Source organism: Camelus ferus, chromosome 34 (assembly GCF_009834535.1).
Source record: "Camelus ferus isolate YT-003-E chromosome 34, BCGSAC_Cfer_1.0, whole genome shotgun sequence".
NCBI classification, from domain to species: Eukaryota; Metazoa; Chordata; class Mammalia; order Artiodactyla; family Camelidae; genus Camelus; species Camelus ferus.
In genome coordinates this window covers 8,490,884-8,518,699 of record NC_045729.1, presented here as the reverse complement: position 1 = coordinate 8,518,699, position 27,816 = coordinate 8,490,884, and the positions used below count along the sequence as shown (strand labels likewise).

The window sequence follows — 27,816 nt, the reverse complement described above, 5'->3', positions numbered from 1 at the left end:
AAAATTAGCATGTACAGAAATTTGTAGTATGTCTGCTTATTTAACATTTAATTCCTAGAGAACTGTATTTCTAATGGCTCTATTTAAGTAAACCCATAACAAAATTAAAAAAGCCTAAGAGTAACCAAAATGGGGTTAGATTAGAATTTTTAGAAACAGAATTTTTATTGTAGTTCTAAGAACACCTTTACAAACTTCCAAAAGAAGAGGGAAAGTATGCAAACTTTTAAATTTGTACTCAGAACCTTACTAAAATTTGAAGAATCTATATTTAAAAATAGACATAAATGGGGTAGAGGATTTAGAGATTCAAACTACTATGTGTAAAATAAATAACCTACAAGGATATATTGTACAACACGGGGAATATAGCCAATATTTTATAATAACTATAAATGGAATATAACCTTTCAAAATTGTGAATCACTCGGCTGCACACCTGAAACATATAATATTATACAGCAACTATATCTCAATTAAAAAAAGTAGACATAAATAGATTGATAGTTCATGGAACTGTAGTGGGTAAGATTACACATAGAGGCAACTCACTGATAAAAATATGATATCAAAAATATATTTGTTCAATAAAGATTAGGATAAATTACACTTTAAAGTCAATTGCCAAGGGGAAAAACAATGTTTGATATCATTCATAGTCCCTTTCAGTTGGGCAGTTCAGCTAGTAAAGATGATAAATCATCAGGTCATTTTCATTCATGGATTCAAAGTTACTTTTGAGAGTACTTTCTATTTTCAAAGACTTTCATCTCTAAAATGTATTCTTGCGAACACCTCTCATTTTCCATGTCAAGTTTGAGGAGTGGGGAGAATGCCTCAGAGATGCCCGTGACCACATACCATCTAATGGCGGAGATTAGAATAGTCTTGCTGGACCTCTGTTTAGTTCGGTTGGATGACAATGTACCCGCCGATTTTAAAGCCAAGCACTGATGTGACATGCTGCAAGCTCCAGGGGCAAAACTATCACAGTATTAGCTATATTCCAGAGGGAAAAATGTTTCAAATCTCTTTTCTAGTCTTTAGTACTTCCCCTTATCTTTTGGTGAACAGGAGCATAGACAGAATTTTAAATGGAAACATCTATAAATTTAGGTGGAAAAAAACCTCTCTAAATCTTACGTACAACGGCAACCTTCCATACCAGCTGGCTTCACCTCTGTGCTTGATGGATAAGGAGGAAGTGAGAGAACAACTCTGTCAAGGCGGAGGAGGGAGCTGGGCAGGCTCTGGGAGCGGGTGGAGTGGGTGACGTATTTGTGTGCGCACACTGGGCTTACGTGCTGTCAAAGAGGCAGGGGGGTTGCCGGTGGTGAGAGAATTATTGAGGGCTTTGTCCAAAATGCAGAGATGAAGGAAGAGGATGAGAATGATCATGATAAAGTCGGGAGAGCTCTGTTATCATTGCTTATCCCTGTCCGTTGCCTACCATGGCCAGAAGAAGAGCAATCTTTGAGCATATTTGGATGTCCTACAGAAAATTGTCAATCCCCTGTGTTGCCCTAGCTAGCGTCTTTCCTGGGTGCCTTTTTCTCCTGAGTTGGTCACCAGTGATACCAACGCTTGGCACAATATTTGCACATAAGTACAGGCTAAGTCAATTTTTGTTTAAAAAACATGCTAATGACTGCTTACAAGGCAAATGATTTTTCCATCCTGCTTAGGTGATAATGACAACATAATTCATTTAAATATCTACATGCATCACTGTATATATATTTTTAAGGAGTTATATTTGGTTAACTATTGTTTTATTTTTTACTTTCAAACCTATGCTCCAAAGCAGGAGGGGTTTCATTTTTCCTATATATTACCTTTACCTAGTTTTTAAATCAAGACTATACTAACCTCATAAAATATGTTTGGCAGCTTTTTCTTTTTACCTTTTTAGCACTGAATTATTTAGATAGATTGCTTGTTCGTTGAAAGTTTGCAAGAAGTATCTGTAAAGCCTCCTGGACCTGGACCTTGGGGTGGGGAACGGGGCAGGAGCCAGTATCACTCAAGCGCTGTGTCACCTGTACTTGATGTTGTCTGTTTCTCACCCCAAACAGGCTCCACCAACACCCTGGTACTGTCCCTCCCACCCCTGTCATGCTGGGCGCATGCGCGGGTTTCCCCAACTTGCGACCTTCGGCAGTAATGGTAGTTACATCCACACAGGCATCTTCCCAGCTTGCCACAAAGGAAGAGAAAAGAACTTAACCCAGAAGATCTCTCTTGACTTATCCCCTTACAGTGACCCTCTCTGACCAGGCTGTGTTTTCTCCCTCCCCAGGGGCTTAGCATCACTTTTATTTTAGCTCCTCACTTCTCTTCTTAGAAATCCAGCATTAATTTTGAAAGAAGACCAGAAATCTGCATTTATTCATCTTCTTTTAAGAACAATCATTTACTTTATGTGAATGATATTCGCATCAATCACAAACTTACGATATACCAAGCACTTTGACATACGTTCCCTTCTGTAATTCTCACAACTGTCCCCTGAAATAGGCACGATGATTGTCTCCGTCCTTTTAAGATGAGGATCTGAGACTTAAAGTTTTTAAGTGACTCACTCAAGGTGACACAGGTAATAAATATCCAAGCAGAGACAAAATGAGATCTGTATTAAATCCAGAAACTTCTAGCATGATCAACTTTGTGGCACAGGTATAGACATAAAATGTAATCATCTTGAATCATTTGAGATGGTTCCCACACACAGGGATAGAGACTCCAGTTTGAATAAAATTGTTCTTTGGAGACTAGGCAGTATCAGTATTTACGTCTGCAGTGATACCATGAGTGGATTTTGCTGTTTACCCCTCGGGAGCCTAGGAGGTCTGCTTCTCAAAGCTGTTCTGAAGAAATCTTCTCGAGCCCTCACAGAGCCCCTCACTGAATTCCTGGAGTATTTAGCCAAGATGTAGCTACGCGTCATCACTTAAAGACTGACTCCTAGGAGTTGCCCGAAATGCAGGAAAATAGGCACGTCTTTCTGCGTTCTGGTGCGCTGCCAGCATCACCGACGTCACAGTGTCTTCTTTCTCCCCCAGTCCGGGGGCAGGTGTTTCTCTCTAGTTCCCATCATCATCTTGCTTGTTCTCTTCTGCTTTGCTTCTCCTCATCAGTTATTACTCAGAGATGTGATAGATTTTCATTGGAGAAGGAACCTGTATCGTGGCTGGTCGTTAGAAATAAAATATGTAAAGTTAGCATATTTAGGATAAAGCATACCAATCAATGAAGTCTTATGAAGGGCCAGGTAAACAAAAGAGGGAAGTATGGAAGAATTGCATGGAGAAAGAAAATGGGCCAAGAGCACACTGGACCTTTGTCACGGTTCCGTGGTACGGAGCTGCCACGTAGGACCCTGTTCCCGTGATAATGACATTATCCCTAGGAGATGTGGTTCCCCCGTCGTCGTTATTCCTTGAAATGGCTCGATTCCCTAATTATTGTACGAAGAGGTTTTAATTTTTTTCCCTCTAGGTAGGTCCTAGAATAGCATTCTGTAATTAGAATTTCTGCATCAGAGAACATGGATTTTGGTTTTGACTTTGCTTGGTAGATTTAATCTATACATAAAAGTTACTCATTTTATTACAGTGTTTTAAGTTGGATGGAAAAGAGTAATACTGTATTCAGTTCCCAGGGGCTATTTGGGTTCTTTTTATCAGAGAGAAGATGTTGGGTGGTATAGACCATTGGTCTAACCTAGTTGAAGTGTGTCAGGGGGTTGTTTTAATCCAGTCCTCTGTGAAGTCTTGTACAGGAACATGGGAATAAGAGCAAGAATAAATACTACAGTCGATTCACATAGTGAGTTTCCTGAATATGTTAAGCGTCTGGTGGACTCTGGATGCAGATTTTTTTTTCATTTTAAACATCTGCTTGTGTAATGAGTGTTGCAAGTGTTGGGTATTTTTTTTCTTACAGTGAATTAGTTCTGGAGTAAGGGAGGAGTAATCCCGGAGTATTTGTCCTAGAATGTTTGGCTGTCTTTCCCTGGAGCGTTAAAATGTTGGGACTAGCTGTTTACCCAGTAGGTGGCACTCTCAGTCCTTAGACCCCGGAGTTCACAGATGAATGACTGTTGCTTTGCACCGGTTACAGATCATAACAGAATCCATGCCACCGACGTCTTACACGCCGTCTGGTATCTCACGACGCAGCCTATTCCAGGCCTCTCAACTGTGATTAATGATCACGGATCAGCAAGCGATTCGGGTCTGTATGAAGTACCTCTGTGCTCCCTTGTAAATGATGGGAACGGAAGGGTGTTTTTGTTGTTGTTTTTTAAAGGAAGCCAAGACAACAGATATCTGGTTTAACACTTTCTTAAAAAATTTCTCTTTTCATTTTCTCTTCTCAGATTCTGACAGTGGATTTACACATGGACATATGGGATATGTGTTCTCAAAAATGTATAATTTGGCAGATGATAAATACGGGTGTTTGTCTGGAAACATCCCTGCCTTAGAGCTGATGGCTCTGTACGTGGCTGCAGCCATGCACGACTACGACCACCCAGGAAGGACCAACGCTTTCCTGGTGGCAACCAGTGCCCCTCAGGTAAATCTTCTGCGTTTGATCCAGAGAAATAATTCAGAGATTTCTCTGAAGAAAATTAATTTGATAAATCTGACGTAAGCACCAAGTGAATAGGAGCCAAACTATATTCAGCCCTAAGATAAAATTCTTAAGAGATCATGCTGATTTTGAAAAGCTGTCATAATGGTGGGTATGTAATGTTATAGCCGATGGGGACCCCTTCGCAGTTTTCTTAAGAAGAAAACGCGTTAAGGAGCTTCCTCAATGAAGAAAACCTGACCTATACAGAAGTTTCTTTCTGAAAAGGTTAGAGAACCAAATCCTTCTTGGTTCTTTAAGAATTAAAGGCTTCTCCGTATATACATTTAAGACTAAGAATTAAAGGCTTCTCTGGATGTAAATCCCATTCCTTTGAAATATACTCATTATGGTAATTATGATTCTGATGGCATTTCTATTGGTTAGGAGGAATAAAAAACCAATTTATTTCATTCATTTGAGGGAAAATTTTTTATCTGAACATAGTATTCCAAAATCAGTAACTTTAAAGAAGTTCATCTTAGCATGTCTTTAAATTTAAGTCAAATACTAATCGCTAACTATTTAGGCTTCTCCATCTATGTAATTAAACTTAGTAAGACTCTCTTTGGTTTAATCAGCTGGACCCAAGATCTTATTTTGCTTTCTAGAGGCTCTAGAGGCCAATCTGGTCCAATACCTTTTTTTTTTTTTTTTACCTTGTTTGCTTTTTGTCTTTTACTCCATTCCCCCTCATTTCCACAGCCTCTCTCAAATACGAGTCTAGAATTTTCTTCTAATCCAGATACAGTACAAATGTCCTGATATTTTTAACTACTTATTTTAATTTCTTACAGCATCTCCTTCATACACCAGAATCTGTTATCCCTAAAGATGGGCAGATCCTTTTGCCAGCACCATTTACCATTCAGACTTCCCTGCACGTGATGCAGTTTTACTTCAGTATTAATTTCCACGTGCTTGTTAGTCTTTCCTTTTTGTCTTGCACCTTTGTCCCTTCTTCGTCCCCCTAGCCACACTAGTTGTCAAGCATTTTTTAGGCGACTTCCTTTTCTTTGCAGCTTCCCTTAGCATTATTAGAGAATTTCAAGCAAGTAGGTACTTACTATATATTTTCAATTACTAAATAGAGGTTGCTATTTCCTATGGCTGATTCTGGGTGAAGAATGTTTTGAATTATGGGCTTCTCAGGGATTCCATTCTTCTGTGTTAGTTGCATGTGTGTAACTAAAAGGAAGTCATTCTTATTCTAGATGGGAAGTAACTGAGTTACCTCTTAGGGGTATCACTATATTTGCCTATTTTTATGGTTAAATTCCTGTGCCCTGCAAAAAAAAAATAATAATTATAGTAACCTGATAAAAGCTAAGTCTAAGCCCTTAACTTGCAACAATTTGAAATGAAGTTCCAAGGAAATGAATTTTATTTTATAAAAAACAACATTTCACCAAGAAAAGTAATCAATGAATTCAGTGTACAGCAACCAGTGATTCTTAATAATGAGCTGTCATAAGATTATGTTTCTGTGTTTCACGAAAAAAGAGGATTCCAGAAGTTTTGCATATTCCCAATTATCTTTATGTATTTATTTTAATTTAAAAAGTTGGACTCTTCACTCTCGTATTTGCCCAGGCGGTCCTCTACAACGATCGTTCGGTTTTGGAGAATCATCATGCAGCTGCCGCATGGAACCTTTTCATGTCCCGGCCAGAATATAACTTCTTAGTTAACCTTGACCATGTGGAATTTAAGCATTTCCGTTTCCTTGTCATTGAAGCAATTTTGGCCACTGACCTGAAGAAGCACTTTGACTTCGTAGCCAAATTTAATGCCAAGGTAACTAGATTTATACCAGTCTTCATTTTATGGTCACATTGAAGGATGTCATGGAGTCAAAGTGTTGAACAAAACTCACTGCTGTCACCTCATATATGTCAAATGTGAAAATGAAATGCAGTGAAGTATTTAATCAGAGGCAGATACAAAGGCATTGGTCCCAATCTGGAAACCTAGTAAGTTGAGATGGTATCGGTATATATTGTACTTTGTACTGCAGAGGAATAATAAAATTCTAACTAGCCTTGTGTTTTTGTTCACTTTAGTTTGCTCTCATCTCTGTGGGATACTAACATAAGTTAGCTGACAGTAGTAAAGGCTTCAAACACCTGAAGCAAAATTTCATACAGCAAAGATAAATGCCCAAATGTCAAGAAAATTTCTTATTCTTTGTAGCCACATTATTTTAATAGTAATTGATAATATATGCTAATATCAAGTAGCATTTGTTTTCAATTCCATAGTTAATCATTATTTTATCCACCATTTAGTATTTTGCTTTTTTGATGAACTATTTTACTATGAATTTATGCAATCCAATAACATTATTTTAAACAGCTGGGATGTTTCTCATGACTTAGCATTCTGATGTGTACATGGTAGGAAGACAATAAATACTACTTCTGTTTATTCTCCTGCTCAACTTTTGCTTTCACTGAGACAAAACTCATTTTAACTTTGCCCCTCGAACAGGTGAATGATGAAGTTGGAATAGACTGGACCAATGAGAATGATCGTCTCCTGGTTTGTCAAATGTGTATAAAGCTGGCTGATATCAATGGGCCAGCCAAGAGTAAAGAGCTCCATCTTCAGTGGACGGAGGGTATTGTCAATGAATTTTATGAACAGGTAACAAACTTACCTATTTATCTTAATCCTTATTTAGGCTGCTCATAAATTCCCTAGAACTCCCCAAAATTGTAAAAGTGTGATCAATCTATTTCATATTCATACTACCATCAGAAAATGCACTGGCCAATTTTAATCAGAGGACTTTAAAAAATGACAATAATTGGACTGAACTGTAACCATACAAACTCTTCAAGTTATTTCCAAGTGTCTTAGGAGAAGAAGGTATTGAGATAATGGAATGACCTCCAGGAACATTAGGAAGACCTTTGAAATGTTGTTCTTTCATTAATTTGGTTATAGTAGCAGACTAGTTTAAATTTATATGGATGAATGTGTATCAGATTGAGTTCATTTACTTTTGTAATAGAGTTCATAACAGCAGTATATGAAAAAGGTAAAAAATAGGCATTTTTTGACATGATAATGTAAGAGTTAGTGCACTACCAACAAACCAACCACAAAAACGTAAGCACAAGCGTGTCTTCCCTGCATTACCCTGCCCTGACCGAATCACACCTGAGACTCTGTGTTTAGTGCTGTGAACCACTCTCTTAAAAGGAATCTTGGGGTGGTAGAGGATGAGTAAAGGACAGGCATCAGCGACACAGAAGGACAGGAAAGAAGTGAAGACACTTACCTTAAGGAAAGACAGAGGTAATGTAATAACTTTTCAGATACTTAAAAGACTGACGTACAAATTTAGGATTGGGTTGATCATGACCTGTTGTACAGATGCAAGGAAGTAAATGATATAAGATACAACAGGATTTGATTTATTTAAAAAAAAAATCCTAGATTTCTTTCTGTTTCCCTAAGAAGGGCATGACTATAGCCAGTCTATAGAAATTACAGGGAGATAGATTTTAGGTCAATGTCAAAGAGAAATTTGTATTATCAAAGCCATCCAGAAATAGGATAAGGCACCTTATTAGGAAATCACTTTTCACTGGACATATTTAAAGAAAGGTTAGAAACAACTTTTTTTGAGTATTATAGACAGGAGTCCTGTAAAATTAAGAGTTTGCTTTCTAGAAAATAATGTATTGCCTTTCCTTGGAATTCATTCATTCATAAGCAATCCTGAAATAATGAAATACAGAAAAAATGAAGAGAAAATTCACTTATAATAATTTCACTACTTAGGCGTAACTATTGTTATTTTGGTATAATTTCTTCATTATTTTGCTAGCTAACTTCTGGTTTATAACCTGGTATTTTTTTCCCCAGAAAGATGAGTCAGTTCAAAATAAAAATACTTACACAGTAGTACTGTTAAACATAGATTAATAAGAATATCAGAAATCATACAATCACAGAAGACATAATTCAACCAAAAGCTGGGTTAGATAGCAACTTTGAGGAATAAATTATTTTAAGCTTTCTGGCAGCCAAGGCCGAAAAAAAAAAAAAGAGAAAAACATGATAGATTATGTATTTGATAATGAAATCCAGTGCTGCCTTTTAAGATGCATTTATACTTGAATTTACACTCTAGTATAAGGAACACTGACTAGTGTGATAAGAAAGATCATCTCCTGAGACATTCAGCCACTTCTTGTATTTCCCACCAAACCCTCAAGATGACCAAAGTGTTCAATGGCAACAAGCAGTCCTATCGGAATCCTGGAATTTGAGTGAAGTGTCCTTGCAGTCAGGGGAACGTTCACACGTCAATGTCTGGGTTCTTGCATATTTGCACATTTTGGGTGCCAAGTGAATGGGAGCTTTATGCAGATTTTAAACTTTCCTTGTCCTTTGCCTTTCTAGTTAACTGTTCCTGCTGCCTTCCTATTTCCAGGGTGATGAAGAGGCCAGCCTTGGGTTACCAATAAGCCCCTTCATGGACCGTTCTGCTCCTCAGTTGGCCAACCTTCAGGAATCCTTCATCTCTCACATTGTGGGTCCTCTATGCAACTCCTATGATTCAGCAGGACTGATGCCAGGGAAGTGGCTGGAAGGCAGCGATGAGTCAGGAGATACCGATGACCCAGAAGAAGAGGAGGAGGAAGAAGCACCCAATGAAGAGGAAACCTGCGAAAACAATGAATCTCCAAGTAAGTTACAGAATCTCTCTCTGAGGGTTTTTCCTAGGGTTATTTTCTTCCTTAGGTCCCGATAAATTTGATGCTTCTTTTGAATCACCATTTCTAGTCCAAATACCATCTGCTGCATTACTATGGAGCCCCCACCCCTTCCCCAATAGCATAATAATGGGAATCACAGACTATGGAATCCATCATAATATCATGTTCATACAAAGATACGTTCTCAGCCATGAAGCAAAAAAAAACTCAATAATCAAAACCTATTCTTCAGAGTATCTTAATGATGCAGTAATGAAAGGACTTTCAGATACCATCTAGACCAACCATTGGCTTTTAATGGCTTGACTGGGGGTGGGGGCGCCCTAAAGTGGTAAGAGGTAATAATCACACGTTCATTCATCTGATATTTATTAAATACCTACTCTGCCAAGCATTTCTTCAGCTACTGAAGATAGACAAAAGCAGAGATCAATCCTTGCCCTGTTAGACTTAAATTCCTTAATAAAAATTTTAAAAAGAAGGGGAATATGAAATAACACAGAAAGATTAAAATTGTAGATAAGATAGCCATGGAAGGTCTAAATAGGTTTTTTTTAAAAAAGGAAAGAAGCAAGGAAATGATCCATGGAAATAGATGCGGACCAAGAATTCCAAGGAGAGAGGAAAGCAAGCCACGTCAAGGTCCTGAGGTGGCTGTTGGCTGGGCCTTCATGGAGCATCAGGAGCGCGGGGAGGCTGAAGGAGAGGAAAGGTGTGGGGAGGTGGGGACAGCAGGGGGAGACGGTAGGGAGCCAGATGATGGAGGGTTTGAAGGTAGACCTCTGTAGGTCCCAGCATGGAGTCGGGCTTTTCCTCTGAGTCAGATGGGAAGCCGTCGGCGGTTATGAGCAGAAGACTTAGTGATTCAACTTACATTTTAACTGGATTGCTTCAGCTGCTGAATTGAAAATATTGTCAAGTTTGGGGTAGGAGCAAGGGTACAAGCAAGGCATTTTTTTTCATATTCCAAGTGTTTTTATTCCGAGCAGTAGGTACAAAATATAGTGACAGATGTGTCTTATTCTGTATTCTTCATGCTGCACAGGCTCTGATTTGCCCCCCTGAGCACCTCTCATTTGATCTGCTTTTATAGATTTAACAAATCCCTAAATTTACTTTAGTGTCCACTTCCTTCTTGCTCTCACTGGCAGTCGAGACAAAGTTAGAAATGCATGTTTTCAGACTTCATTGAGGAACTCCAGATTGAGACATGCTAGACTGTGGAGTGAATTCATGGTCAGAGGAGACGGGTTCAATGGGAACGAAGCTCGAAGTCTAAGAGCAGTTGCTGGGCTCACTCTGCTCTTGCCTGGGTTGTTACGAGGCTGTTGAAATTATCCAAGTGAGAGACGACTGTGGCTTTGGACCAGGCTAGTGGCCACAGTGACAATAAGAAATGGTCCCATCTGGCCATTGATTTGGAGTGCATTATGTCCCCATTCTACTCCATTCAGCTTAATTGACTATAAAGTCAGATTATTTTTCTTCATCTCGACATATTCTCTAATGTTTCTCCTGCCATAAGGAGAAGTCCCCAGGAGCATAACTAGTAAAACCAATAACCCTTATACTGACATTGCACAAATGCTGTCCCTGTGTTCTTGAGAACATGGTGTGTAGTTTCTGTCTACCCTCCTAAAGGAAGTACAGCTGTAATACTGATCATTTTCAAAGCCCTTACCAAAAATATTACCAACGAAAGACATTATGGTCATTTGTTTCTATTTGTTAGCAGTCAGGAAAATGCACGCTTAGTTCTCTTTGGCCATCTAGTAAAGAGATACTCTGCCACGGGTATTACCGCATTTTGCCCTCATATAAGTGCCCTGTTGTAAGCGCACATAAGCTGAGATAAAGAACTCATTATTGACCATAGGCGGGTGAGACGGGCAAATTTGGCTTCAGGTCAGATTTTGGCTTATGTTCTAACCCATATATTAACTTTTGTAGAGAATGGGAGGAAAATCAAGAGTTGTTTTCCTGCAATATTCTGTTATCAAAGTAATTTTATTTTATTCCTCTGATGCTTGTAAGAAGATTTCTATTTAAAAACCTTGTGCTGATCTGGGGATTCAGAGGTAGGAGCCAAGATGGGCTTCATGGATTATTTATTCATTTGCTCATTTAATAAACATGCATTAGTTTTTTTTTTTTTTTTTAACTTTTTTTTTCATCCAAAGAGCCAGGTAACTTTCTAAGGACTGGACAGTTTTTCCACTGACTGTTATTGGAAAGAGTAGGCTTAGCCTCTGGAAGAGCTTTGTTCCCATGGGTCCTACCTGATGGCTATTTGGACTCAAACACATTGAAACTACACACTCATAATCCAGGCATCAGGAATTGGAGAACCTAGGCCAGGAGATTTAACAGGCTCAACTTGTCAGCACTGGCTGTAGCAGCAAATACCAACAACCAAATATTTGATTTGTGTCTGTCCTTTAAGGTTTGGGTTGCCGTAGTGACATCCAGGTTCCAATCTGTGACTCTCCTGACCTTCCCATTTTTTATCAAGCTCACAAAAGCGGGAATGGAAATTCTGTGGATTCTGTTTACTAGAGACATCTAAAAGTCAACTCGTCACCTTACATTAAAATTTAAAATGTCCATCAACAATGCTTGGATAACCATAGCGTTTGAAAAATTATCTTTGAAGTATCCCTTTATGGCCAAGACAGTGAGAAATGCTGGGCACTGTTAGTAGTCAGTAAAAATTGGCCACATGGCATAGTGGAATTCTAGAAATGGAAGGGGAATCGGTGATCATTCAGTTCAGCTGCTCCATTGGGCAGAAGTCTAAACTGAGGCTCAAGTTAAGTGACATCCCAAGGTATGGATGGTTTCTGCAGGACCAGAAAGGAAACCCAGGTTTTTAACTCCATTGTTACTGACATTAGTAATTTTCATTTCAGGATTCAGATTGACTGAGACGGTTAACTTGATTTAGCCTGAAGCTTAGATTTCAGGGGAAAAATTTAAGTACGCACTGATAATTTCAGTAATTTGCAAAACTTGGAGATCTCTCAGGAAACACAGAATAAAATGTTTCAATATGGTATCCTAGGGAAAGAAGGCTTTTTCCCCACCTCATAATTAAATCTGAAAGATTCCCACAGCGAACTAAGAGATTTCTAATGAAGTACTAAGCTGCATTTAGAATTTGAGCAGTGAAAGGCTCTTTGTTCTCATTTCAAAAGGTTCCAGTGCTGAACAATTTGGCTCCCAATACAGGCATGTTTTAGACCACCTGCAGACTCTAATCTACGCAAATGTATTTGGTACAAACTTTCTTCTACGTCACCTTATTCAATTTAATTCCAGAGAGGTTTATTGCTAACGTTTAGCAGCACTAATAAGAGAACAGCTGCTCTCATGGGGACTGCCCTGAAAGGAAAAAGAAAAACTGAGCTTTTGTTAGCTTCTTCTCTGGGAATGCACTGCCATGAATGTGTATAACCTTCGGATGGAGTAATCACCTTGAGCCGTAGAATAGGTCCTATAACTATGATTCAAGTCCATCCTTCAGCCAGTGATCATCTGTAACTCTCTGGACTCAAAGGATTAGGTTAAAAAGTATATTAACATTTAAAGATCTCTCAACAGTGGCTGATTTGTACTTACCTACAATAAAAACAATGTAGAAAGAGACAAGTAGATCACTTTGGTGGAAGAGTAATTTTAAAGATTTGCTCTTGAAAATCAAATGTACTAATGTATTTTATTGATTTTTATGGAAAGAACTCAGACTTTTTTAGATTTTCATTTATGTGCCCTTGCTAAAAAGCTTTCAGTTGAAGAAATTAATGTCATGCTCCAGGGCCCATGCCCTCTGCCTGCACGCGTTCTGGTCACTGCTAGAGATGTTGCCAGCCACTTCTTCACCCAGTGTATTTAATTCTCATCATTTACATCTCAGCTCAAGTGTCCTGTCCTTTGGAAAAAGTCTGTTCTCTTCCCTCACAGGTTGAGTCTCTTAGGTTGCCACACTTTGATCTGTCAAGAGAAACTACACTGCACACCTGTTAAAAATGGCAAGGAAGACTTTCTTCAAGACTGTTGCAACAGGAGAGAGAGAAATCAGGCTCAACTCCATTAAAACAAAGGCAGGAGAGTTCTTAAGCCCTGGGGGGAGCTAATGAAAATGTACTGGAGGATCTCAGAGGGGAGTTAGTCAATGTGTTTAGGCCAGTTGTGTTTGCTGGCCGGCGCTTATTAAAGTTAGGCTCCTACCCTCCTACGGAGAAGGGCGATAGGGACCCTGTCTTTCTTAATAATTGCTGTTCAAAGGGATGGCTCCCAGGTCCTGGGGGAAGATGTTCCTGGATTGTCAGACTGGCTAGTGGCCAGGAGAAGATTTATCTCCTTTACAAAAGGGCAGAGAAAGAACTTGCAATTACAAGTTTTGGGGGGGGTTTGTTAATTGGAAGTATGATTGATATACAGTGTTAGTTTCAGGTGTATAGCAAATGATTCAGTTACGTATATATGTGTGTGTGTGTGTACACATACATTCTTTTTCAGATTCTTTTCCATTATAGGTTATTACAAGATATTGAGGATAGTTCCCTATGCTGTACAGTAGGTCCTTGTTCTTTATTTTATATATAGTAGTTTGTGTCTGTTAATTCCAAATTCCTAATTTATCCCTCCCCACCTCTTTTCTTTCCCCTTTGGTAACCGTAAGTTTGTTTTCTATATAGTGGGTGTTTTCCTATTTTGTAAATAAGTTCATTTGTATCAAAAGTGATATTGTATGATTGTCTTTCTCTGTCTGACTTCACTTAGTATGATAATCTCTGGGTTCATCCAGGTTGCTGTAAATGGCATTATTTCATTCTTTTTTATGGCTGAGTAATACTCCATTTTATGTATCTTCTTTCTCCAGTCCATCTGTTGATGGACATTTAGGTTGCTTCCGTGTCTTGACTGTTGTAAATAGTGCTGCTATGAACACTGAGGTGCATGTATCTTTTCAAGTTAACAGTTTTATCTAGATATAGGCCCACGAGTGGGATTGCTGGATCATATGGTAAGTCTATTTTTAGTTTTTTAAGGAACCTCCATACTGCCCTCCATAGTGGCTGCACCAGTTTACATTCCCACCAACAGCGTAGGAGGGTTCCTTTCTCTCCACACCCTCTCCAGCATTTATCATTTGTAGACTTTTTAATGATGGCCATTCTGGCTGGTGTGAGGTGATACCTCATTGTAGTTTTGATTTGCATTTCTCTAACAGTTAGTGGTGGTGAGCATCTTTTCATGTGCTTGTTGACCATCTGTCTGTCGTCTTTGGAGAGATGTCTATTTAGGTCTTCTGCCCATATTTTGGTTGCTTGTTTTTTTGTTATTACGGCGGATGCGCTGTTTGTATACTTTGGAAATTAGTCCTTTGTCAGTCGCATCATTTGCAAATATTTTCTCCCATTCTGTAGGTTGTCTTTTTGTTTTGTTGATGGTATCCTTAGCTGTGCAAAAGCTTTCAAGTTTAATTAGATCCCATTTATTTTTGCTTTTATTTCCATTACTCCAGAGGACAGATCCAAAAAAACCACTGCTGTGATTTATGTCCAGGAGCGTTCTGCCTATGTTTTCCTCTAGGAGTTTTACAGTATCTTGTCTTGCAGATTTTAATATTTTCTCCTTATCCTTAATTTTGTCAATTTGATTACTGTGTCCCTTGGTATATTCCTCTTTGGGTTGATCCTGTGTGGAACTCTGTGCTTCCTGGGCTTGGATGACTGTTTCCTTTCCCAAGTTTGGGAAGTTTTTGGTTATCATTTCTTCAAAAATTTTCTCAGGTCCTTCTGTGGCCCCTATAATGCAAATATTAGTGTGCTTCATGTTGTCGCAGAGTTCTCTTCTTTTCATTCTTTTTTCTATTCTGCAGCAGTGATTTCCAATAATCTTCTAGCTCACTGATCCTGTTCTTCTGCCTCATTTAATCTATTCTTGGTTCATTCATTTCAGTAATCTTATTCTTCAACTCTGGGTATTCTTTATATTTTCCAACTCTTTGCTAAAAACTCTGCTCTGTGCATGTATCCTCCTCTAGAGTTTTCGGAACATCATCCTTACTCTAAACTTTTTCTCAGATTGCCTGTCTCCTCATCACTTATTTCTTCTTCTGGGATTTTATCTTGTGCCTTTTCCTGGGAGATATTCCTCTGCTGCCTCATATTGTCTTTCTGTTTGTATTCTTAGGTAGGTTAGTTACGTTCCTTGACCTTGGAGAAGAGGCCCTCTGTGGGAGGCATCCTGTGCGTCCCAGCAGTACACTCCTCTCTTGTCACTCAAGGGCCAGGATCCAGCTGGTCCCAGTATAGAGTGTGGTCTGTGTGTGTGTGGATTCCTTCCACAGGCTTTGGGATTGTTTTCTTATTTCTGGTATCTGCCCCCCTGGTGGATGAGGCTGGACTAGAGGCTTGTGCAAGAGGAGGCACTGTCTGCCCACTGCTGGGTGAAGCTTGGCCCTGGACCTCTGGTGGGTAGGGCTGTGTCTAGAGGTGTTTGTGGCTCAGGAAATCTGTTGATAGGTGGGGCTAGGTCTTGGTGCTAATGATCCAATCAAGATTTCAGCCTCCAGGAAAGCTCACATAGATGAACACTCCTGGAATGTCTGCCACCAGCTTTTTTGTCCCCAAGGTGAGCCACAGCCATCCACTACCTCCCCAGGAGACCCTCCAAAACCAGCAGGCAGGCCTGGCCCAGGTTCCTATGAAATCACTGCCTCTGCCCTTGGGCCCAGTGCACATGCGCTTCTGTGTACACTTCCCAAGAGAATGAAGTCTGTTTCCCACAGTCCTGTGGGGCTCCTGGGGTTAAGCCCTGCTGGCCTTCAAAACCAGATGTCCTGGGGTCTCCTCCTCCCAGTGCCACCTCGGGCTGGGGAGCCTGACGTGGGGCTCTGAACTCACTCCTGTGGGATGGCCTCTGCAACTTAATTCTTCAGCTTGTGGGTCACCCACCCCAGGGGGCATGGTGCTCAATTAAATTGCAAGCATGCCCTTCCTACCATCCTGGAGCTCTGGTTCCCTCTTTGTGTTTCCAGTTGAAGATCTTTTTTGCTAGGTTCGTCTTTTTCTCCAGTGGTTGTTTAGCAGTCAGTTGTGGCTTTGTTGTAGTGAGGAGAGCTGAGCTTGTGGTCCTACAACTCCTGCCATCTTGACCAGAAATCTGAAATTGGTTTTTATTACACTTTCTCAATCAAGAGCTGTAATTCTGTGAAAATCGTCTTTAGAACTTACGTATCGAAAGCATTAAACTGTATGGTCGCACGACTATAATTATTTAAGTGCATACTTGCTGAGCCTCGTCATGCATAAGAAATGTTCAGGTCTTTACAAGACTCCCTTAAAGAGGCTACAGTCTAGTAAAGGAGTTGACTCTTAGAATATATGAGAACAAGATAGGTGCCTTAGAGTATATACATTATTTAGGACATTGGAGTTCTGTCCCTTGTAACAAAAACACTCAGATGAGTATATACCAAAGGGAAATGTTCTGGTTCATGTAAAACCTGTTCTTATCTGTGACTTACCTGCCTGACAGCATGTTCTTTTAACCTTGCTTTCTTTTCATGAAACTGGAATTAAATAGTCAGCTCTATGTTCACTTCATTCCAGACACACGAGCAGAGAAGAGCCCCAAACCTCATTTCCTGACCCCATACTTGTTCTGTGCTGCTGGGAAAAATCTCAGCTGACTTGTGTCACATGCCCACCCACTGGCCAATCACTATGTGACACAGTCATGTTGTCAGGAGAGGGGTGAGGAACTAGAGTCTGACCACTTCTAGAAATGCGTAACTGAAAGGAAGGGTGAGCATTCCCCCACGTGACTGACTTTGGGTGCAAAGTTACCAGAAAAAGAAAGAATGATCATGAGAAAGAAGAAAAGAAACAGTATCAAGAGAGTTTAGAAGAGACAAATTATTTCTTAGAAGAGGAATTCAGCAAAATCTAATTGGGTGTTAAAATCATAAATGGACATGAAGTCTTGGGCTGAGAAGAGCATTTCAGCGTGAGGGGCAGTTCACTGCATAGGTGGAAAGGAGAGCAGAGAAGGATAAACAGAAGCCAGGTTGCAGGCAGAGGAGGACTGTGTGTGTGCCCCAGAAAGAAATTAGTCTGGTAGACTTTGGTGAGTTGAATTGGTTGAGAAAGCAAAGGAAGACATAACAAGAAGTTAGTTATTCCAATAATCTAGGTAGAAAATCTTGGGAGTCACAACTCTAAGATACAAACAGAACTCTGTAGTGGATGTTACCAGATACTGAATACTGTTCCCAGTATGTCTCAGTGATATAAAGCCATCTTCCCTTTCTTTTCCCTCCTCTCGAAAATTATTATTCACAATATACAAGTCAGGTGATAAATGCATGTAACCATTTGGTACTTAACTCCTATTAATAATGTGAAGAGAGAGAACTGTCATGTAATAAGTAGTCTAATTTGGTGTTTTCTCAGGAAAGAAAACTTTCAAAGGGAGAAAAATCTACTGCCAAATAACTCAGCACCTCCTGCAGAACCACAAGATGTGGAAGAAAGTCATTGAAGAGGAACAGCGGCTGGCGGGTGTAGAGAATCAGTCCCTGGACCAGTGCCCCCAGCCGCATTCCTCAGAACAGATCCAGGCCATCAGGGAAGAAGAGGAAGAGAAGGGGAAGCTGAGAGGAGAGGAGACCCCACCCCCAAAGCCAAACCAGTGACAGTGGATAGGATGAGCTGTGTTTCCGAACAGAGTGACTTGTCACAGACTCCTTTCAAGCCAGCACAACACTTAGACACAACACTGTAGAAATACATGAAGATGGGCAAACGGCTATTTGCATTTTGGGATTCTTCGCATTTTGTGTTTATTTTTACAGTGAGGTTAATGGTTTAAAAAAAAAAAAACTCTTGCTCAGAGAAGCTTTCACATTGTAACACCAGCTTCTAACGGATTTTTTTTTCAAAGGAAGACATAGATATGTGTGTGTGTATATAAGTTCTCACGTACATACATGTAAAACATATTCACAGACACACACATACCCACTGAAAGCCGGGATTACTGGCGCCACAGTTTAGTAACACTCATATTAAGATATATAGTGGTCACTGTGATATGATATAGTAAATCATAAAGGGAAAGATGAAGGAGAAACAAACCACAAAGGAGATGGTGCGGCTTAGAAGGAAACCAGTGCAGCAAATGTGGGTTACACTAAGCAGCTTTTGCTCTTAGTACTGAGGGATAAACGCTCCAGAGCATTGTTTGAATTCTTACACATCCTGCCAACGTTGCGCGCGTGTGTCTGAGATAGAGAAGATGGAAAGGGTGCTCGCGTGTATGTACGTCTGTGCGTATGTAGAGATTTTTGTGCTTTCAGTTGTTCACAGAATTGCAGCCGACGACCCAGCACATGTGAACAAACAGGATGAAGTTCACTCTGGAGGGTCTCTGACAGACAGCCACTGCAAACACCTTCCATCTGGCTTCAGGCAAAGCCCCTCTGCGGAGGGAGGGGATGGGCAGGCTGGGGGAGAGGGCCCTGGGACTGGTACTACTGCCGTGCACCACTTGGAGGCTCTCTGTCACCAGCCTTAAAAACCAGGAAGATAGGCATTTTCCAGTCTCTTCGCCTAATGAATGTAAAGGAGCTATTCGTCTGTGAGTATGTCTGTTACTCACCTAAGATCAGGTCACCAGTTAAGGGGATGCATTCTTCACGTGGAGACGCGTAGGAAGGAGCTGGAGTCGGGTCTTCCCATCAGGTTAGAGTTCTAAAAGGTTGCCAGAGAAGACTTGGGAAATGGCTCTTAACAGGGCTCTCCCATGTCTCAATTGGCTGCAGAACAGAAGAAAAAAGGCAGGCAGGTAAACAGAAACCACTCTGGGATCAGCAGTGAAAGGTGAAGGGCTTCAACCTAGGGCCTGGTGGTTCTGACACAGTGCAAGCCTGATTCTTGGCCACTGTTGACAAGTGGCTTTTGGGTGGCGAGGGTGCAGCGACAGCCCTGCTGTGGTATTTATTCCAAGTGCGGTGTGCTGGGGTGGCTTCTCGTGGCAAGGAAGACGCCAGAGGGATGTGGCGGGACTGGGCCTATAATGGAAAGTCTTTTTTGTTTTGTTTTGTTTTTTTTGGTTTGTTTATCTACACTTGTTTATGCTGTGAGCCAAACCTCTATTTAAAAAGTTGATACTCACGTTCAATATTTTATTTCATATTAATTATTATATTTGTCATGAATAGTTATCTTGGTGTAAATATACAAGATTTGTTTTTGTTTCTGTAGATAGTAAACTTTTTTTTTAAGGGAAAAGGGAAACTTTTATAAAGTTCTATTTTAATCACCATTTTGATACATTGTAACTATCTCCAAGCCCAGTAAGAGAGTGATGACTTATTTGCATGGAGGTCTATGACTAGCCACTCATCTACATATTCTAATTTAAATGATAACCTGATACAGTTATTTTATGCCAATTAAATGAGGATGCTGCAAAGAATGTTTTTTCGCTAGTAACTTTTGGATCCATGTCACGCAAGTGAAAGACTTTCTTAATATCAAATGTTTATAAATGGTGTCCATTTCTTCCCAGCATTTTTTCATTATAACTCTTCCTTTAGTACCACACCCGGACCTGCTCATCATCTAAACAATCTCAGCTTCCAGTAAACCCTGCTGCTGGTTTCTACTTTATATTCCATCTGAAATCAGAGAAAAAAGCATGTCTACATTTAAAAAATGCCTTTATTGCTCATAAATGGATAGGCTTCCCTTCTGAAGCAATGATTTTTACAATAATCCATGGCATTTTTTTAAATAAGGTAAAGATAATACAATCAAAATAAATGTGGTTTCAGGCAAATTTCTCAATAAGTAGGAAAATATGAAAAGGATCAAATGGATGCAGACTCTACCTAAATAATGAAAATCCTTTCTCTTTTTTTTTTTAACACCAGGTCTTCATTATTCCTTTTTTTTTTTTTTTTAAGTATTGCCTATGTGTCTCTGTTTGTAAAACTTACTGTGAGTCAAACACATTTCCCCAGTGAACATAACTATTCTCCTTCCATTGCAAATAACAGAAGGGGGGAAAAAAGCATTTATACTCATATACCTCTTGGATCTAATTAACAAGAATAATATTTTCCCTTGCTCCAAATGCCATATGTCTCTAAAATAAATCAAAGTCAAGGGAAAATCTAGGTGTGCAAGTAGAATGGTAAATAGTTGTGGGTTCATAACTGTATACTGGCAGCTTCATCAAAGCTATACGACCCCAGATAGGGGCCAGCCTGGCTGCCAGAGTAGAAGTTTAAGGACACACTGCCTGGTTTTGTTTTATTTTCAAGACGTGAAATAATGATGGCCAAAGCAGTGAGAACCTCATCAGTCTAGGCAGATGAATCATTTTTTTTTTCTTCAAAAATAAATTGCCAACGTATTAAAGCTAGAAGTCAATTCAGATAAATGAATGGAGAATCATCAAGGGTGTGACTTTCATACACACCTGGTACATCGCAAAGGATGCCCCAGGACATGAAACCCTATTTTCTGCTAGTGATAGTCTCCCCGCCGTCGGTGACAGCAATATGACTGTGTTCACTTCCAACTCTGGAGCTTACTTCCTGTGGTGCCAGTGTATTTGTTGCAATTTACTACATTTTTATATGAGCCTAATTATATAGGTGCCATTAGGTAAACTCAGGTCTTTCAAATGAAGGAATGTCTCGCCCATTTAGGGAAAAGGGTAATTGTATAGACAGCCATGGAACTAAGGTAGGAAAGGCTGGAACTGGTGGCCTTGCTCCTCTGTTAAGGAAAAGACCAGGTAGACTGAGAGTCTCATTGATGTCATTTCCAGCATGCTAATGGAATGTCTTTCTGGTTATCTAAGCCAGTCTTGAGAATATTGTTTGCTTGGTGAAAACACCACTTTAGCATATTTTTTACACTATTACTTGTTTTTTGTCATTTCTGTTAAGACCTGGTTTTGCTCTCAGTTGAAGATGGATACGGTAGCTTTGTACAGGGATTTATCTATATTGGTCTTCATCTGAGCAGTGAAGGAATTTCCTCCTATTATGGTTAGGAAAATATCCACTTTCTAAAAACAGAATCCCCAATTGTGTCTGTTCCGTTTTGATGCAATCCCAGAACGAATCCCAGCCATTGCAGTCCCAATAAAGCTAAAGACAAGGGACTGTATGTCATGCAGACGTCATATTACATGTATGTATTATAATTTCCTCATGTCCCTGCCTCTCTTGATTTGCAATTTTACAATGTCCCCCTGTCACTTTCCCAGAGAACTTTCTTTGAAGGTAAAAGCTGTGCAAAAGGCATGAGACTCAGGCCTATTTTTTTTTTTGTTGTTTAAATGATGGAAAAATATAAATTATTTTCTAAGTAATAAAGCTATGAAAATTATCATTGTAAATAAAGTCTAAAGTTTGAATTGACTGCTTTACAAAAGTGAACTGTTTGTGTGGTGAACAACTCCTGACTAATGAGAAGTGACTCATCCAAACATCATTTCTGTTCTACTTTGGCAGGTATTTTTGGTGCTTCCAAGTCAGTGTGGGGATCGCCCCTGTCCTTGTCATTTAGGGCATTTCTAAAATAATAATGAAAACCACAGAAAAGGTCTTGTCCTTCTCTCCATCCTAAGTCTGATTCCCACCTGATGCTTCTCCTGGTGTATGTGCCATTTTGGAAATCAACTGCCTTTTCCAACTGGCAGAAGGCTCCAGTAAAACAGGGTTCTGTCAACTTCCAGGGTCTAGAGGAAATCGAATTCCCTGTACTCTAGAGATGATCAGGTAATGAATGGGTGTGGGAAAAAATAAAATCTGAAATGCTAACAGCTCAACTCCAGACATTTCAGCACTAAAATATCTATATACTCTGAAACCAAACAGTTTCTTTCATTTGCCCTCTCTCCTAGCAAGCAGCAAAACAGTGTACGACCAGTCATTCATCTCTCTCGTGAGTTTTCTATGAGTAAAACTATGAACTTTCTGATCCTGTCAGTCCATTTTTCTAACCTACTGAACAAAACGGAACTTTAGGAGACCAGTTCGCCATTTTAGGTCAAGAGTGTTCCAAAGTTAAATTATTCTTAGCATTTCTAATCAGAGCGAAATATACCAGTTTTAGGTCCTACAGGAGTATCAGTTTGTTCTCTAGAAAAATATTCAAATTACTGAAAATTTGGGAGTACATTAAACTTTAAGCACTGACTCAATTAATTACAAACAATGCATTCGATAAAGAACTTAAGTTGGGGTTTGCATAACTGTTGTAGTTTTGCACTGATGAACCATGGCCAGGGAGGAACAAGAACATATTTTTCAATCTTTTGTACGCACTGTGGACGTTGGGCAGTCTGTCCTATTACCTAACAGATTTCATCTGTTAGAGCGATGCTGTTTCTACCCTACCTGCACTGATCCTTAAGTTCACACAATCAGATCACTCTAACAGTAGGCTAACAATGGAGACAAAAAATAATTGAGCATTTTGTTGCTAAGTATGTTTGAAGACACAAAATTGAAGACTAAGGCATTGTTTAGTTAGTGGAACTCAATATGCTGATTCAAATCTACTGATCAGTATAAATTGTGTTAGCAGAGCTAAGACTATAGGCTATAATGTGATGATGTACAGACGGAAAACAAAATTGGCTTTTGACATATGCTGAAAGCTTTTATGAATCCAAATTTCCCATCTAAAGGCAGCTAGTTCTTCTCCATATCCTACTTTTAAAGTTGATTACCTTGACGGGCACTGGTATGGATTTCTGCTTCCCTGAGGCATTGTGGAGCCAAGAAAAGGCAAGCTTTCTTATTGATAAGAAATACTGAACATATCCAAGTTCAGACACATTCCTTCATTATTTCACATCAAGAAGTGGTTTTTTGATCATGCTAATAATTCTAATAAAAAATGCTTCAAAGAGAAGAATATTAAATCCTACGGAAGTACTATCAAGAATTTTAAATTTATTTTTTTGAAGCAAAGCTGTTAAAATGTTTTAATCAGCTAAAATGAAACCAATAAAATGACATTTCATTGTATAGAGACACTAAATATTTTGATATAATCACAAGTATTATGTAATAGGAAACTGGAAAGAAGAATATTTAATTATTTTTCTAATGCCCCTCATGCCTCAGGGAAGAAAATGTTTTACGAAGAGTCCAATAAATATGTGAAATAGGTAAAAATAAATTTAGTCCCCATAATTAAATTAGATTAAGTGTACAGATTATAGTCTTGAGTTATTCCCCCCTAAAAAGGAATGTATTATCCAGTGATTTGTTGTGGATTAGGTTATTTTAAAATAAATGTTTTGTTAATACAGATTATGTTTTACTATATTCTAACACCAGCAACAACCCCAATACTTATCTTCATTACTAAGAAAAATCTTAATCTTGACTTTCATAGAGGAAACACTGACCAACCAATAAACCACACACACGACGTTCATCTGCCAAGAGCAGTCAAATGGCAGGTTGGAATTTGAAATTCAATAGAAAACGGATAAAAAATGTTTTTAAAGCTTAAACAGTTTAAATTTTTGGTGTCAATAGAAATACCTATTTCAAATGAAACACAGGATAGCAGAGAATTATTTCTTCTTTAAAGTGGAAAAACAAAGTCAAACTCAGGAGCAAAGTATGACTTCTCTCCAATTTTACTTCTCTAACTCAAAATTAGTAAAGGAAAATTCATCAGAAATTCTCTTCTGCTAAAATAAGGAGAAAGATGCCTTTCAGTCCAAGTTTTAACTCCCCACACCCAGTCTCCATTGTGCAGCCCATGGTACTGAACAGCAGAAAAAACAGCTGTGGATTGGGAGTGAACACTACATGAAATATGAAGGGCCCTCCCAGGACACCTCGCCGTCCTTCTTCTGGCAAACCAATTTAGTTATCAGTTACTCTGGAGTAAAGGGACTAAATGAGTCCCTGTTTCAACTCTGACTTCCTTTATGACAATCAGCACTTAAACAATTCGGATTGTGAACTAGCCCTTAGCTCTTGGAAACTGCTGCTTGAGTAACTTTTGAAGGAAAGGATTTTTTTTTTATTCTATTAATTTTACTCTCTATCTAAGAGCAAAATATTCAGATGCTTTAATGTGAAATTAAAATTGTTTAAAGATGTTTTGTGTATATAAGCTGTTGGTGAATAGACTTCTCATCACGTTTCCTTTAAAAATGAACTGATTATTTTTATGACTCAAAACCCCATATTATACCAGATATTTCAATTTAGCTATGTATAATAATCCAGTACTCGAGTATTGCTATCTTTAAATAACAACCCTGACATACCTATTTATCACCTGTCAGTGGGGTTTCAATGGCTTGATTTTAAGTATGTATTTGTTCATTAGTTTAAAAAAATCACTATTTTAAATACTCTGTAAAATATGTGCATGGGATTTTTGCCGTATTATATTTGCATATGTATATTTTTCCATTTTTTTCCCATTTATGAGTTTCAGTTCATTTCCTAATACATCCTCACAGAAGAAAGCAAACCATTTTGGTTTGAACAAGAATAATTTGTTAGTTGACAAGCACTGGAAATAAATATCACTGAACCTACCACCTTCTGATATTTCTTCCTAGAAATTTTTTAATCATACAAATCACAAAATGAAAATTGGTGCTTTTATATTTTATAGATATTCTGAAACTCTCAATGCAAAAGAATAAAAACAAGATTCTCCCTAGCTTTCTATAACAGTATTAGGATATGCAACTGAAAGAACTTTAACTTGAATTCAGAGTGTTTTGGGTTTAGGTTGGTTCAGTTAAACTCATTTGGTTTTTGGTGTTAAAAATTTTTTTTTCTGATTCTCGATGGAGCAGTTGTTCTGATCAGTCATTACCTCTTCCTGCTAAAAACTTTCCTTGGAAAGTTCAAATTAGTATGTCCCAAATATTTGTCCTGTTGGATATTTGTAAACCAGAAAGTGTTGAATTAATTTAATTTAGTATTCCTAAAAAAGCAATATTTTGAAATAACTGCCAACCAAAGCAACAGTGTAAGGGACGTCATTTGTACATGATCATTTTTAACAATGTAATTCTCACCACTCTCAACAAACCTGAATGTTTGTTAATAAGTTTCCAAATCCATCGACTTTTAGAAACAAAAGAGTGAGGCACTGGACTCACGTGATCATTTTGCAATTCGACTTTTAGAAACAAAAGAGTGAGGCACTGGACTCACGTGATCATTTTGCAATGGAAATAAATCCTGCCCTCGCACCTGTATCTTGCACTTACTATATATAGCAATACTGCCTATCATCGTGCCACAAGTATTTGTTACGTGACTTAGTTAATGGCTGATAAATGTTTTGTAAAATGTAGAATCTGTACAGAAAAAATATTAGATGAACTGTATTTATTTTTATTATTTTTTAGCTTAGACACTATAATGATGCTCCTTTTTCCCAGAATTACTGGAAGTGCCTCTTGGTTTTATATATACATATATATTAATGTTATGGTAAATACAGAACTCAAAATTATTAGAATTGTGTCACAGATGATCAATGTGGATGTTATAATGTGAAGATAATGTATCAAACAAATATAATTCTGTGGTATCATGTTTGATGTAGTCATTTGTACAACCCAAGTCCTTCATCCAGTTTGGAAGGCATCCTTTGCTCTCATATCCAAATGCAGTAGGCTGTTTCCCACCTACACCGCAGTGAGACAAGGACTCCTGGGGGTTTCTGTTCCCATGGTCATACCCCTCCCTCTATCACTGATGAATCCTTAGCTGCATTAATTGTCATCTAATTTTCTGCAGCTAAGCAGTGCCCTTTCTCTAATGAACAGTTAGCACCAAAACCAAGATACCTGGAATTCTGGTATTCAAATTCAGAGTCCTATGAAATAGTGCTGCCATTTACATCATGAATGCTACAATTTATCCTATAAAAATTATCTATGGATTCCCAATATATGGGATGGTTGGTTGTACCAAGTCAGAATTGTTTTTGTTCTGGGTATTTAAAAGCACTATAAAATTCTGAATGATTTGAAAACACTCAAATATAGTTTGATTTCCTCCATTACCTATGAGACAAAAGTCTAACTTCTAAGCCTAATATATTCAAAGCTCCCCTCACTCTGGCCTCAAACCATGTCCCCATCAAAAGAACCAGCCATTTATCATTTATATTTCTATATCTTAGGCAAATCAAATTAGTGGAGTATTTACACACTATACATTTTTTTCCCTTCATGCACGTATGCATACACACACACACACACACACGAATTCTTCCAACTACACACAGCACAACAGGGCAAGACTGACTATGTCTTCTTGAATTGTGGGTTCTGCCCCTCCCCCAGGGCTTTCCTCTTATGGTGATGCTCTGGTCCTCAGTGGAAGGGAGGCAATAACTCGGTAGATGGTACAGTCTGAACCTTAATCACCTTCCCTTCAGTTAGGCGCTATCAAATTGGCCTTAACTAAGGAAAGTTAATTTACCTGACAGGGTGTAAGACATGATGACAGTTAAGTTCTAATGGAGCCTGAGATCCAGGCCAGAAGAAAGGGATGGCCAAGGTAACTGCCTGGAAAGCCTCAGAGATCAGAATAGTGTGTCCTTGGTCACACTAATCCACACTTGGTCCAACTCTGCAGATCACCCCTACACCCACGAACCACATGAGGTGGAGCTTGGGAAATGGGTATCACACCCTGACCAATGAAAAGAAAAAAATGAGACCAGTTCTTAAATAATTAGGAAACCTTCTGCTTATTAGTATAGCTCTAGACAACATTCTTGCTTCTTTTATCCTGAAGTAACTTCGTGTCCAGATCATTTTTCTGACACCGTTGCTGGCTTAAGAAAGGAGACCCAGGCCCACCCCTGCTGAGATCTGACAGGCGTGAAGAGTTGAGCGGCCCATGCTGTCTGGGATCCTCTGGGCTCTGGGACCAGAAAGAGCTGGACATGGGAGGGGAGGTGTTGCCTCACACTCTGTAGTTTAGGATTCAGGAGATGGGCTCACTCCTTGCTTCACTGTCAAACTGACTGGGTTTTTCCCCAACAAATGCCAAAGGTGAGTTCGTTGAAGCCTTGGGCTCTGGTCTTCAGGGACTTCAAAAAGTAGGTAAAGATGATGTATTCATTTTCTGTTTCTGCTGTAATCAGTTACCACAAACTTGGTGACTTGAAACGATGCACATTTATTAGCTTGCAGCTCTGTCAGTCAGAAGTTCAGATGGGCTTGGCTGGACTCTGCTTGGAGTCTCTCACAAGACTGAAATCAAGTATTTGCCAGCCTGGTCTCTTTTCTGAAGTCTAGAATCATTCAGCTTGTTGGCAGAATACAGTTCCTTCCAGTTACAGGGCTGAGGCTCTGTTTCTTTGTTGGCTATCCTCTGGGAACCCTTCTCAGCTTCTTAATG

General features: G+C 39.1%; 1 protein-coding gene across 5 annotated transcripts in view; it reads left to right on the top strand.

The window, feature by feature from the left end:
• PDE3A (phosphodiesterase 3A) overlaps positions 1 to 25,995 on the top strand; it is a 492,862-nt gene extending 466,867 nt beyond the window's left edge. For all 5 annotated transcript variants that reach the window (XM_032473218.1, XM_014559110.2, XM_032473219.1 and 2 more), the window contains exons 11-16: positions 4,123 to 4,236; positions 4,382 to 4,581; positions 6,232 to 6,435; positions 7,129 to 7,284; positions 9,086 to 9,341; positions 17,834 to 25,995. In XM_032473218.1, coding sequence (XP_032329109.1) covers positions 4,123 to 4,236; positions 4,382 to 4,581; positions 6,232 to 6,435; positions 7,129 to 7,284; positions 9,086 to 9,341; positions 17,834 to 18,075 — 1,172 coding nt within the window. In that variant the 3' untranslated portion in view covers positions 18,076 to 25,995. The remainder of the gene's footprint in view (positions 1 to 4,122; positions 4,237 to 4,381; positions 4,582 to 6,231; positions 6,436 to 7,128; positions 7,285 to 9,085; positions 9,342 to 17,833) is intronic.
• The last annotated feature ends 1,821 nt before the right edge of the window (positions 25,996 to 27,816 follow it).